Source organism: Pygocentrus nattereri, chromosome 16 (genome assembly GCF_015220715.1).
Source record: "Pygocentrus nattereri isolate fPygNat1 chromosome 16, fPygNat1.pri, whole genome shotgun sequence".
In the NCBI taxonomy this organism is placed as follows: domain Eukaryota; kingdom Metazoa; phylum Chordata; class Actinopteri; order Characiformes; family Serrasalmidae; genus Pygocentrus; species Pygocentrus nattereri.
In genome coordinates this window covers 4,663,003-4,678,298 of record NC_051226.1, presented here as the reverse complement: position 1 = coordinate 4,678,298, position 15,296 = coordinate 4,663,003, and the positions used below count along the sequence as shown (strand labels likewise).

At 43.7% G+C, this 15,296-nt stretch overlaps 1 protein-coding gene across 1 annotated transcript; it reads right to left on the bottom strand.

Moving 5' to 3' along the window:
* Positions 1-250: 250 nt before the first annotated feature.
* On the bottom strand, positions 251-14,636 carry LOC108414706. The gene is made up of 7 exons (XM_037545692.1): positions 14,491-14,636; positions 14,374-14,402; positions 2,481-2,638; positions 1,800-1,926; positions 1,525-1,696; positions 1,361-1,425; positions 251-379 (listed from the first exon to the last, which is right to left on the bottom strand). Exons 1-7 carry the CDS (start codon positions 14,571-14,573, stop codon positions 261-263), a joined length of 753 nt encoding a protein of 250 aa, XP_037401589.1. The 5' UTR covers positions 14,574-14,636; the 3' UTR covers positions 251-260.
* Between the last annotated feature and the right edge of the window lie 660 nt (positions 14,637-15,296).

Below are 15,296 nucleotides of genomic sequence, written 5' to 3'. Positions count from 1 at the left end.
GACAAACACAGACAGTCACTCACACACTCACACCTAGGGGTAATTTAGCACGTCCAATTGGCCTGACTGCATGTCTTTGGACTGTGGGAGGAAACCGGAGAACCCGGAGGAACCCACGCAGACACGGGGAGAACATGCAGACTCCACACAGAGAGGACCCCGGTCACCCGGCCGGGGAATCGAACCCAGGCCCTCCTCACTGTGAGGCGACAGCGCTACCCACCACGCCACCGTGCCACCCCCACAACCAGTCACTGATGTCATAAATATGTATTAACATGATGGTGCCGCACCGAATCTTGAACTTCCTCACTTTCAAGAGACAGGGAGCTGATGTCGGAAAGCATGGAGTCCTCTTCTGCTTTCCAGTGGACGAGTCCTGCAAAGGTCAGTGCAGAACATCAGAGCAAACATCATATGTTGTCAGTCATCATGGGAAGTCAACCAGGTCATGGCCTAATGACCCACATGATTCAAAAAACGAAAAACGTTTCTGATCCGAAATTCTACTACAAAATTATAGAAAGTTCTTGTCTTTTTGTCTACACCTTTTCAACTCCTTGGGACCACTGGTGGTCCCAAAACGCACTTCGTCATGTTCTTCATAACTTTTTTTCATAAGCTAAATTCAGAAGGTGGGCGTCCTATGAATCTTCTTTCCAGTCAAATTGATGGATGATGTCATTTTAAACCCTATCCACAAATCTGGGCTATAAACTATAAACAGATGGCGTCTCTTCAGTGATCTGCTCAGTGATGTGTGATCATAATTTGAAGGGAGTCTTTACCAAAAAATAAGTAGATAACTAAAAATTTATTCATGCAGTTAGTGAATAATTTGCCTTACGATTTGGTCATGAAAATTCAGATGGAAACAACAACATATACCCTGGAGAATAAGGTTAACTTAAGATCTGAAAGGTCAAGATAAGATTTTTCACAAATTTGTACTACAGAAGCAAATCTTACCTTAATTTATGAATCTTATCTCATAGCATCTTTTCTTATCTCAAGTTAGGAAATTTAACTTGCTCGATCGACAATCAACTGGCGTGTCTGTTACCTAGCAACCAGTTCAAATAGCAGTGTGCTTTACACCACTTACAGTTGACAGGGGCAGATCTAGCAGGACAGAAATTCCAGAGACGGACTTGTTTAAAGTCGCTGAGCTCGTTAGTACAACCTATTCTACTGCCAGTGTTTGTCTATGGAGACTGCAAGACTATGCGCTTAATTTCATCCACCTGTTAGCAATGAGTGTGGCTGAAACAACTATACTATACTATACCTAATAAACTGGCAAGTCAGCATACTGTACTGTACGTCAACAGCCTTTAAAAGCCTGTTGAGAAGATCTTACCTGAAGCATTGTAGCTCTTTCTCACTGGAGGTTTTGATTTTCTTGCATTCGATTCTGGAGGAAATCTGCAAATCACAAACAATTCGTCACACAATCGTCAACAGTGAAACCATAGACCTACTAACATTCATATGAAGCATTATTTTGAGTCAGATCCATGTTACCTTTTCCTGTGACTGTTGATTTTAGGTAGAACAAGTCTCTTTTTGCTCGTTGCCTTTGGCCTCTGTCCATTAGAACTCTTGTTCTGTGGCTTTGGGCTGCTCTCCACGTCTGGTGAATACGTTCTTAGCTGTGGGTCGATGCTGAAAGTCATGTCCTTGGCGTGACTGACACCTGAACGCAAACAGTCGACAGGCGTGTTGCTAATGAAGTGAGTAATGTCACCATGTTCAAGTAACACCAGTGTCAGTGTTAGAGAGATTAGGCGATCATGCACCTGTCCTGATGGATCTGTGTAACACGTTCAGGTAATGTTGGCATATCAGCTTTCGCACGTGATCCTTGCTGTAGGCTTCGGCCACAGTGTACAAATAGTGCCTTTGTCCTGGCGTCAAGCTCGGGTGCTGAAAGGCGGAAAGTACAGGACTTCATTTCATGGCTTGGAATTTGTTATTTATTCAATATCGCCGCTGTAGGAAGAAAACCTCGTATCTCCAAAATGCTAACTTTACAGGAGAAGGAAAAAACCTACTTCACTTTTAATGTAAGTCAATGGAACCAGATTTTTTGCCACGGTATTTTGATCCATTTCTTTTGGTCCATTCTTAATGAAACTCACACACAATGTAAAGGGCAGCATCCTTTTTCAAATTATGTCAAAAACTGAAAAACGGCAAAAAATGGAGATACAAGGCGTTCTTCAAACAGGAGCGATATGCTGTGTAACCTCAGTTAAAGTGCATCATTTACATCTGATCTGTCATTATTACTAACCATGTAAATTACATTCAGAGAAATAAGCTGAGAAATGAGCAGAGACTATGATTTTTCTGTATGATTATTGTTGATTTCTTGATTTTTTTTAGGGACACATCCAACTCCACTGCAGTTGATGGCTCATTTCAGCTTTTAAAAGGTGTTAGCTCGTCTGTAATTTCATTAGGTTTTGTTGAAATACCTGCAGAAATGGAGACGTCATCGTCATTTCTGGGATGCGGATGGTGTTGAAGTGCTGTGGCTGCTCTTCCAGTGTTAGCACTGCTGGCTGCCGTTGCTCCTCGGGTCCTCTTCGGAGTTTCTTTAGCTCATAACTCGGGTTCTTGGTCTCGCTGGAATCTACAGATAAGAACAAGAATAATTCTGTTAGGGATGCACTGATAGAGGATTTGCGAGTGGGGTATACATCGATATCCAGTACTTTTCCTCTGGAGATGCTGATGCTGAACATTTAGAAAATGCAATAACGGATTGGCATTACAGAGAAATATAACACTGATTTCCACAGGATTACAAATGCAGCAAAACGAATAAAATGCAGACATTTTAGTGCCGTAGATCAGCGTCAACTAAACACTCTGATCTTCTGGAGTTCAAAAAATATATAACCAAATATTTTTAAAATATCAGTCAAATCGAAACATCCGTCTGATGACGCTAATTTTCTGCTGATCTCCAAAATCAATGCGCATCCTTTAATTGTGCACTAATAATTATCACTGGGCCTCATTCTTTGGTTTTCTGTGCTGTTGAGAAAGCCCCTAAAAAAATGCCTACGTCAGATTAAACCGCGGAGCTGTTGCACCTCGTCAGAATCTTTGTGAAAATTGCATTAACCCTCTACTGCACGGTGTTACCATGTGGCAACAATTACTTTATCTCAATTTTACAAAAAATCGGTGATATAAAATCTGTGTTTTCTTACTTGATCGTGAATAAAGGGTCCTTTACATTGAAGGGACAAATACTTTGTGACATCACATAACCAGGATTTTTTATTATGATGATATGAGGGACATCATCTGTTCGACCTGCTGCCCTCAGGTAAACGCTTTAGGTCCATCCCATCCTGGACGAACAGACTTAAAAACAGCTTTTACCCCAGAGCCGTACGGGAACTGAACACTTCCAAACACACACACTGACAAGGACTTTCTATAGTACACTGTGCTCAGTAGAACCGACTGAACACCACTGCTGCTCTTTACTGGCACTGATTCATAGGACACTTTACACTGTTCCAGCGCTCCACTACTGCTCTTTACTGGCACTGATTCATAGGACACTTTACACTGTTCCAGCGCTCCACTACTGCTCTTTACTGGCACTGATACATAGGACACTTTACACTGTTCCAGCGCTCCACTACTGCTCTTTACTGGCACTGATTCACAGGACGCTTTACACTGTTCCAGTGCTCCACTACTGCTCTTTACTGGCACTGATTCATAGGACACTGTACACTGTTCCAGTGCTCCACTACTGCTCTTTACTGGCCCTGATTCATAGGACACTTTACACTGTTCCAGCGCTCCACTACACCTCTTTACTGGCCCTGATTCATAGGACACTTTACACTGTTCCAGTGCTCCACTACTGCTCTTTACTGGCACTGATTCATAGGACACTTTACACTGTTCCAGTGCTCCACTACAGCTCTTTACTGGCACTGATTCATAGGACACTTTACACTGTTCCAGCGCTCCACTACAACTCTTTACTGCCACTGATTCATAGGACGCTTTACACTGTTCCAGCGCTCCACTACTGCTCTTTACTGGCACTGATTCATAGGACACTTTACACTGTTCCAGTGCTCCACTACTGCTCTTTACTGGCACTGATTCATAGGACGCTTTACACTGTTCCAGTGCTCCACTACTGCTCTTTACTGGCACTGATTCATAGGACACTGTACACTGTTCCAGTGCTCCACTACTGCTCTTTACTGGCACTGATTCATAGGACACTGTACACTGTTCCAGCGCTCCACTACTGCTCTTTACTGGCACTGATTCATAGGACACTTTACACTGTTCCAGTGCTCCACTACAGCTCTTTACTGGCACTGATTCATAGGACGCTTTACACTGTTCCAGTGCTCCACTACTGCTCTTTACTGGCACTGATTCATAGGACACTGTACACTGTTCCAGCGCTCCACTACTGCTCTTTACTGGCACTGATTCACAGGACACTGTACACTGTTCCAGTGCTCCACTACTGCTCTTTACTGGCACTGATTCATAGGACACTGTACACTGTTCCAGTGCTCCACTACTGCTCTTTACTGACACTGATTCATAGGACGCTTTACACTGTTCCAGCGCTCCACTACTGCTGTTTACTGGCACTGATTCATAGGACGCTTTACACTGTTCCAGTGCTCCACTACTGCTCTTTACTGGCACCGATTTCATAGGACACTTTACACTGTTCCAGTGCTCCACTACTGCTCTTTACTGGCACTGATTCATAGGACGCTGTACACTGTTCCAGTGCTCCACTACAGCTCTTTACTGGCACCGATTTCATAGGACACTTTACACTGTTCCAGTGCTCCACTACAGCTCTTTACTGGCACTGATTCATAGGACGCTTTACACTGTTCCAGTGCTCCACTACTGCTCTTTACTGGCACTGATTCATAGGACACTTTACAATGTTCCAGCGCTCCACTACTGCTCTTTACTGCCACTGATTCATAGGACACTTTACACTGTTCCAGAGCTCCACTACAGCTCTTTACTGGCACTGATTCATAGGACACTTTACACTGTTCCAGTGCTCCACTACACCACTTTACTGGCCCTGATTCATAGGACACTTTACACTGTTCCAGCGCTCCACTACTGCTCTTTACTGGCACTGATTCATAGGACACTTTACACTGTTCCAGTGCTCCACTACTGCTCTTTACTGGCACTGATTCATAGGACACTTTACACTGTTCCAGCGCTCCACTACTGCTCTTTACTGCCACTGATTCATAGGACACTTTACACTGTTCCAGAGCTCCACTACAGCTCTTTACTGGCACTGATTCATAGGACACTTTACACTGTTCCAGTGCTCCACTACAGCTCTTTACTGGCACTGATTCATAGGACGCTTTACACTGTTCCAGCGCTCCACTACTGCTCTTTACTGGCCCTGATTCATAGGACACTTTACACTGTTCCAGTGCTCCACTACTGCTCTTTACTGGCACTGATTCATAGGACACTTTACACTGTTCCAGTGCTCCACTACAGCTCTTTACTGGCACTGATTCATAGGACGCTGTACACTGTTCCAGTGCTCCACTACAGCTCTTTACTGGCACTGATTCATAGGACACTGTACACTGTTCCAGTGCTCCACTACTGCTCTTTACTGGCACTGATTCATAGGACACTTTACACTGTTCCAGTGCTCCACTACAGCTCTTTACTGGCACTGATTCATAGGACGCTTTACACTGTTCCAGTGCTCCACTACTGCTCTTTACTGGCACTGATTCATAGGACACTTTACACTGTTCCAGTGCTCCACTACTGCTCTTTACTGGCACTGATTCATAGGACACTTTACACTGTTCCAGTGCTCCACTACAGCTCTTTACTGGCACTGATTCATAGGACACTTTACACGGTTCCAGAGCTCCACTACAGCTCTTTACTGCCACTGATTCATAGGACACTTTACACTGTTCCAGTGCTCCACTACAGCTCTTTACTGGCACTGATTCATAGGACACTTTACACTGTTCCAGCGCTCCACTACTGCTCTTTACTGGCACTGATTCATAGGACACTTCACACTGTTCCAGTGCTCCACTACTGCTCTTTACTGGCACTGATTCACAGGACACTTTACACTGTTCCAGTGCTCCACTACAGCTCTTTACTGGCACTGATTCATAGGACACTTCACACTGTTCCAGCGCTCCACTACAGCTCTTTACTGGCACTGATTCATAGGACGCTGTACACTGTTCCAGTGCTCCACTACAGCTCTTTACTGGCACTGATTCATAGGACACTTCACACTGTTCCAGTGCTCCACTACAGCTCTTTACTGGCACTGATTCATAGGACGCTGTACACTGTTCCAGCGCTCCACTACTGCTCTTTACTGGCCCTGATTCATAGGACACTTTACACTGTTCCAGCGCTCCACTACTGCTCTTTACTGGCACTGATTCATAGGACGCTGTACACTGTTCCAGTGCTCCACTACAGCTCTTTACTGGCACTGATTCATAGGACACTTTACACTGTTCCAGTGCTCCACTACAGCTCTTTACTGGCACTGATTCATAAGACACTTTACACTGTTCCAGCGCTCCACTACAGCTCTTTACTGGCACTGATTCATAGGACACTTCACACTGTTCCAGCGCTCCACTACTGCTCTTTACTGGCACTGATTCATAGGACGCTGTACACTGTTCCAGTGCTCCACTACAGCTCTTTACTGGCACTGATTCATAGGACACTTTACACTGTTCCAGCGCTCCACTACTGCTCTTTACTGGCACTGATTCATAGGACGCTGTACACTGTTCCAGTGCTCCACTACAGCTCTTTACTGGCACTGATTCATAGGACACTTTACACTGTTCCAGCGCTCCACTACTGCTCTTTACTGGCACTGATTCATAGGACGCTGTACACTGTTCCAGTGCTCCACTACAGCTCTTTACTGGCACTGATTCATAGGACACTTTACACTGTTCCAGTGCTCCACTACAGCTCTTTACTGGCACTGATTCATAGGACGCTTTACACTGTTCCAGCGCTCCACTACTGCTCTTTACTGGCCCTGATTCATAGGACACTTTACACTGTTCCAGTGCTCCACTACTGCTCTTTACTGGCACTGATTCATAGGACACTTTACACTGTTCCAGTGCTCCACTACAGCTCTTTACTGGCACTGATTCATAGGACACTTTACACGGTTCCAGAGCTCCACTACAGCTCTTTACTGCCACTGATTCATAGGACACTTTACACTGTTCCAGTGCTCCACTACAGCTCTTTACTGGCACTGATTCATAGGACACTTTACACTGTTCCAGCGCTCCACTACTGCTCTTTACTGGCACTGATTCATAGGACACTTTACACTGTTCCAGTGCTCCACTACAGCTCTTTACTGGCACTGATTCATAGGACACTTAACACTGTTCCAGCGCTCCACTACAGCTCTTTACTGGCACTGATTCATAGGACGCTTTACACGGTTCCAGAGCTCCACTACAGCTCTTTACTGCCACTGATTCATAGGACACTTTACACTGTTCCAGTGCTCCACTACAGCTCTTTACTGGCACTGATTCATAGGACACTTTACACTGTTCCAGCGCTCCACTACTGCTCTTTACTGGCACTGATTCATAGGACACTTTACACTGTTCCAGTGCTCCACTACAGCTCTTTACTGGCACTGATTCATAGGACACTTAACACTGTTCCAGCGCTCCACTACAGCTCTTTACTGGCACTGATTCATAGGACACTTTACACTGTTCCAGTGCTCCACTACAGCTCTTTACTGGCACTGATTCATAGGACACTTTACACTGTTCCAGCGCTCCACTACTGCTCTTTACTGGCACTGATTCATAGGACACTTCACACTGTTCCAGTGCTCCACTACTGCTCTTTACTGGCACTGATTCATAGGACACTGTACACTGTTCCAGTGCTCCACTACTGCTCTTTACTGGCACTGATTCATAGGACACTGTACACTGTTCCAGTGCTCCACTACAGCTCTTTACTGGCACTGATTCATAGGACACTGTACACTGTTCCAGCGCTCCACTACTGCTCTTTACTGGCCCTGATTCATAGGACACTTTACACTGTTCCAGTGCTCCACTACAGCTCTTTACTGGCACTGATTCATAGGACACTTAACACTGTTCCAGCGCTCCACTACAGCTCTTTACTGGCACTGATTCATAGGACACTTTACACTGTTCCAGCGCTCCACTACTGCTCTTTACTGGCACTGATTCATAGGACGCTGTACACTGTTCCAGTGCTCCACTACAGCTCTTTACTGGCACTGATTCATAGGACACTTTACACTGTTCCAGCGCTCCACTACTGCTCTTTACTGGCACTGATTCATAGGACGCTGTACACTGTTCCAGTGCTCCACTACAGCTCTTTACTGGCACTGATTCATAGGACACTGTACACTGTTCCAGTGCTCCACTACTGCTCTTTACTGACACTGATTCATAGGACACTTTACACTGTTCCAGCGCTCCACTACTGCTCTTTACTGGCCCTGATTCATAGGACACTGTACACTGTTCCAGTGCTCCACTACTGCTCTTTACTGGCCCTGATTCATAGGACACTTTACACTGTTCCAGCGCTCCACTACAGCTCTTTACTGGCACTGATTCATAGGACACTTTACACTGTTCCAGCGCTCCACTACTGCTCTTTACTGGCCCTGATTCATAGGACACTGTACACTGTTCCAGTGCTCCACTACTGCTCTTTACTGGCCCTGATTCATAGGACACTTTACACTGTTCCAGTGCTCCACTACTGCTCTTTACTGGCACTGATTCATAGGACGCTGTACACTGTTCCAGTGCTCCACTACAGCTCTTTACTGGCACTGATTCATAGGACGCTGTACACTGTTCCAGTGCTCCACTACTGCTCTTTACTGACACTGATTCATAGGACGCTGTACACTGTTCCAGCGCTCCACTACTGCTCTTTACTGGCACTGATTCATAGGACACTTTACACTGTTCCAGCGCTCCACTACAGCTCTTTACTGGCACTGATTCATAGGACACTTTACACTGTTCCAGTGCTCCACTACTGCTCTTTACTGGCACTGATTCATAGGACACTTTACACTGTTCCAGTGCTCCACTACTGCTCTTTACTGGCACTGATTCATAGGACACTTTACACTGTTCCAGTGCTCCACACACTGTGCAATGACAATAAACGCATCTTATCTTATCTTATCACCATACAATCCAAATACCAATTGAAATTGTATTCATTTCCAACATTTGTAAATATTGGGTTGTACATTTCACTGAGTATAAGTTGGATTTGTTTTTTCTTGTTTTCAATAAAAAGACAAAAGGATGTATTTAGAGAAAAATCAAATTGCAACCAAATGGCAACAATTTACCAAGTAACCCACTAAATTTATAGAATTTTTTTTTCAAAAATTTCCATTATTTAAGAAATTTCAAATAACAAAAACACATTAAAACTTTTTTATAAGTAATAATTCATGCAGTAGAGGGTTAAGTAGGTTTTAAGAAGGAATTTCTTCTTATCGCTTGACGCTCGACCCTGGTCAGCGTGGTGGGTAGCGCTGTCGCCTCACAGCAAGGAGGGCCTGGGTTCGATTCCCCGGCCGGATGACCAGGGTCCTCTCTGTGTGGAGTGTGCATGTTCTCCCCGTGTTTGTGTGGGTTTCCTCCGGGTTCTCCGGTTTCCTCCCACAGTCCAAAGACATGAGGATGGATGGATACAGGACAATACAAAACATAAGTGCAGTACAATCAATGCTTAATTCAGTGTGCATTTAAGTTCAAGTATCTTGGGGTCTTGTTCACGAGTGATGGTACAAGGGAGCGGGAGATTGACAGGCGGATTGGTGCTGGGTCAGCAGTGATGCGGGCTCTTTACCGGTCTGTTGTGGTAAAGAAAGAGCTGAGCCATAAGGCAAGGCTCTCGATTTACCGGTCGATCTACGTTCCCACCCTCACCTATGGTCATGAGCTTTGGGTAACGACCGAAAGAACGAGATCGCGAATACAAACGGCCGAAATGAGTTTCCTCCGCAAGGTGTCTGGACTCTCCCTTAGAGATAGGATGGGAAGTTCGGTCATCTGGGAGGGACTCGGAGTAGAGCCGCTGTAACCTGACCAAGGTCGGGCGTCTTGAGCTGTAGCCTGACCAAGGTCGGGCGTCTTGAGCTGTAGCCTGACCAAGGTCGGGCGTCTTGAGCTGTAGCCTGACCAAGGTCGGGCGTCTTGAGCTGTAGCCTGACCAAGGTCGAGGGTCTTGAGCTGTAGCCTGACCATGGTCGGGCGTCTTGAGCTGTAGCCTGACCATGGTCGGGCGTCTTGAGCTGTAGCCTGACCAAGGTCGAGCGTCTTGAGCTGTAGCCTGACCAAGGTCGAGTGTCTTGAGCTGTATTGTAGTGTAGTGTATTTCATTGAATTTTAGTATATTGTAGTGTATAGTAGTGTATTTTATTGTAGTGAGTTGTATTGTAGCTTATTGTATTGTAGTGCATTGTGTTGTGTTGTATTGTGTTGTAGTGTAATGTATTGTATTGTAGTGCGTTGTATTGTATTGCATCGTATTGTAGAGTATTGTAGTGCATTGTATTGTGCTGTGTTGTATTATGTTGTATTGTGTTGTATTGTATTGTGTTGTAGTGTAGTGTATTGTAGTGTAGTCTATTGTAGTTTAGTGTAATGTATTGTAGTGTATTTTATTGAATTGTAGTATATTGTAGTGTATAGTAGTGTATTGTATTGTAGTGAGTTGTATTGTAGCTTATTGTATTGTGGTGTGATGTATTGTATTGCAGTGTATTGTATTGTGTGTTGTATTGTAGTGTATTGTGTTGTATTATGTTGTATTGTGTTTTATTGTATTGTGTTGTGGTGTATTGCATTGTATTGTAGTGTAGTGCACTGTATTGTATTGTATTGTAGTGTATTGTAGTATAGTGTATTGTAGTGTAGTGTATTGTAGTGTATTGTAGTGTAGTGTATTGTAGTGTAGTGTGTTGTATTGTAGTGTATTGTAGTGTATTGTATTGTAGTGTAGTGTAGTGTAGTGTAGTGTATTGTAGTGTAGTGTATTGTAGTGTATTGTATTGTGTTGTATTGCACTGCTCTGTGTTCAGTGCTGCTCCTTTTTCTCTCTGCATCTACAGAGACTTTGTTTCTAGCAGTATCTGAGCTCAGGACCGGCTTTCTCTCCAACCTACTGGTAACTAGCTAAGATACTTTCTCTAGACAGATGAAGCTCTTCTTGTAAGTCGCTCTGGATAAGAGCGTCTGCTAAATGCTGTGAATGTAAATGATTCTGTGAACATAAAGTTAACGGTTAATCTGAGAAGTTAAGCCTTCAGTTGAGCTCCTGAAGTCACAACCAATCAGAGAGCTGGATCTACTTAGACACCACAGAGAAAAGAAAAGTTTAGATAATTTTATGCTGGGCATTTCACCCCCATGTTCAAGCATAACAATGAAATAAGAGTATTGCTACAATACTTGTAGAGTTTAAATATAACGAGCCTTAGAATTATATTAAATTAAAAATGGGCTAAAAGTGACAGAGTTACCCGCTGTTTTTAAAACTTTTAGGACGTTAAAGACTTTTACAAGTGAGACGGTTTGCGTTTTATTATTCAATCAGGTCAGCACACAGAAGAGACTCTGGTGTCTCTGTGTATTGCGGGTGTAATGTTTCTACAGCTCACCCCGATAAGGCACATCACTGTACCCGTGTGGAAAAGACTTATCAGGTTGCAAGACAGATACAGGTGCACTCTCCTGAATGTAAGGTGAGGGAATTTCACATTGTAAACATGAAAACATCTTTGCATGCACAAATACAGATTCTCCAGAGGTGTGTAGCGTGGCTTAAACCCATACTCAAGTAAAAGTACTGTTACATCTGAGTAACATGAGTCAAAACACCTCTCTAGACATACAAAACTCAATTAGAAGCTCAAAGCAGACCAGCATAACATCCCCTCTGAAAAAAGCAGACCAGCATGCTTCCTGCTGGTCTGGTGCTGGTTTAGCTGGTCACCCAGTGTCATCAAGGGGGCTTGACCAGCATACCAGCATTCAAAACACGACACATCGCTGTTGACGGGACAAAACCTTGTATCTCCAAAATGGTAACGTTACAGGAGAAGGAAAAAATATACTCTACTTTTAATGTAAGTCGGCGGAACCTTTTTCCAAGAAGTTCTGGGTCATTTCTTTTGGTCCATTCATCATGAAATTTACACAAAAAGGGCAATGGGTACATTCACATTACGTCAAAAACAGAAAAATGACAAAAACAGAGATACAAGGTGTTTGTTCCGACAACAGCGCTGGTTTTGATGGTGATCAGCCATGCTGGTCTATGCAGGGATTGTAGTGTAGTGTAGTGTAGTGTATTGTAGTGTGTTGTATTGTAGTGTAGTGTATTGTAGTGTAGTGTATTGTAGTGTAGTGTATTGTAGTGTAGTGTGTTGTATTGTAGTGTAGTGTATTGTATTGTATTGTAGTGTATTGTAGTGTATTGTAGTGTAGTGTAGTGTAGTGTAGTGTGTTGTAGTGTAGTGTATTGTAGTGTATTGTAGTGTAGTGTGTTGTATTGTAGTGTATTGTAGTGTACTGTAGTGTATTGTAGTGTACTGTAGTGTATTGTAGTGTATTGTAGTGTATTGTAGTCTAGTGTATTGTAGTGTAGTGTAGTGTAGTGTAGTGTATTGTATTGTAGTGTAGTGTAGTGCATTGTAGTCTAGTGTATTGTAGTGTAGTGTAGTGTAGTGTATTGTATTGTAGTGTAGTGTAGTGTAGTGTATTGTAGTGTATTGTAGTGTTGTATTGTAGTGTAGTGTAGTGTAGTGTAGTGTATTGTAGTGTGTTGTAGTGTATTGTATTGTGTTGTATTGCACTGCTCTGTGTTCAGTGCTGCTCCTTTTTCTCTCTGCATCTACAGAGACTTTGTTTCTAGCAGTATCTGAGCTCAGGACCGGCTTTCTCGCCAACCTACTGGTAACTAGCTAAGATACTTTCTCTAGACAGATGAAGCTCTTCTTGTAAGTCGCTCTGGATAAGAGCGTCTGCTAAATGCTGTAAATGTAAAATGTACTAATTGAAATGCAGATCACTTTCCTCACTAATATACTTGAGTAGATCAGCATCTGAAAACACTCAGAGCACAAATCTATTCATTTTTACTAGACAGTAAGTGTAACTGGTTACTACTCACCTCTGGGAATGTAGAAAAAGTGAAAAAGCATATTCTGAGTGTAAATTAGAGAACGACCACAGAAGAATCACAGCTTGACCTAAAAATATGTTACATAGTAAGAGTATAAAAAGAACATCCAAAGTTTTGTAGGCATCGAGCATTTGTTTTGAAATGAAGGGTATTAATAGTGCGTTTTGTCCTTCTCTGCTGCAGTAACAGCCTCTACTCTTCCGGGAAGGCGTTACACTAGATGTTGGAACATTGCTGTGAGGATTTGGTTGACTATTAGTGAGGTCAGGTACTGATGTTGGATGATCAGTTATGGATCACTCCAACTCATCCCAAAGGTGCTGGATGGCGCTTCATCACTTCAGGCAGCACAGCTCCACTGCTCCACAGCCCAGCGCTGGGGGGCTTTATACCCCTCTAGCTGACCTTAGACTCACATGCAGCTGCTCCAGAGCGTTGATCGATGCTATGTCAGCAGTGGGTGCGCCTCAGAGTAAATACACTGACTGCAAAAGATGTCTGCATACTTTTGGACATGCAGTGTAGCTGTATATGTTTAAACAAATCAGTGAATGGATAAAGATTAAGAGACCCTTATTAATCCCACCACTGCATTTAACCCGTCCGTGAAGTGAAACACCACATACACTCTAGTGAGCACACACACTAGGGGGCAGTAAGTACACTTGCCCGGAGCGGTGGGCAGCCCTATCCGCAGCGCCCAGCGCAGTTGGGGTTAGGTGTCTTGCTCAGTCATAGACTGGGGATCGAACCGGCGACCTTCTGGTCATGAGGCTGGTTCCCTAACCTCCAGCCCATGACCCCCCCTAAAGTGACAATGGTCTATGAAGAAAAGCAGGGGTGCCCAAACCTGGTCGTCGAGGTCTAAAACCCTTGAGAGCTCGGATCCAACACATCCAGCTATAACACTCAGATGCCCCTAAAGGCCTTCAAGGGCTGGAGCTGAACTCTACAGGGTGGTAGATCTCCAGGACTAGTATTGAGCATCTCTGAAGTAAAGAATGGTGAAACTACCAGGTTATATGTCCTGTAGAAAGAGACATATAAGAGATTTCAACTTACCAAATCTTACATGAGTGAATCCCGAAGACCTGTTAAAATCACACGATAATTTGGAATATTTTTTCAATTATTTGAAGAAAACACAGTAATGTAAGTCCACTACATCCACTAACTCACCTCGATGACACGGGAGGATTCACCGGCGGTCTCTGATGCCATTCTTTATGTTGGCTCTCAGGGAGTTTGCCTTGCTTTCCCATGTCAAGTCATCTCTGAAACAGAGCAAGCACTACGTGAGGCAGACTCGCGCAGACTTGCTGAGACTAAAGTTACAGCGAGGCTATCAGGATGACGCTACGAGCACGTCTTCGTTTTTATGGGCAGAGAACGCGCAGAACTACGCCATCTGCTGGTTACAGTCGAGCATTAACCACCATTCATCTCGCCTAAGGGAACTGTTTGTTGGACGGTTAACAAGCATGTTTTTGCTGAGTTGTATGATTTTGTAGGTAAGGGGTAACTTTCAGAGAGCCTCTGATGCAAAATCGCAACAGTTATGCTCCATTTACTGCGACTTTTTGCTAAAGGCCTCTAAAACTACATATCCCAGCAGGCCACGCAGTAAACCGTGGCGTCATTAGTGGTGAAAAAGATCTGAATTTCACAGCGTGTCTAACAACACGTCTGCTTTCTGATGGCTTCTGCTCTGGAGCAAATTTAGCAGTCTTGCAAAGAAATATTTTTCCGGCTATATTTTTCCCCTATTATTTTTTCCGGCAATATATTTCCTCTATTCCTAACATTACATGCTAAATCATAGCAAATGAATAAAAGATACACAACGGCCCAATTTTCTCAGAGCACAGCCAGTTCACCTCAGCAGGCCCTTATGAGCTGAACCAGGAGTTTTGGAGTCGGGAATACTAATTTAATATTACAATAATTTATTTTTCATTAAATGTGTTTTTATACATATCTTTGTA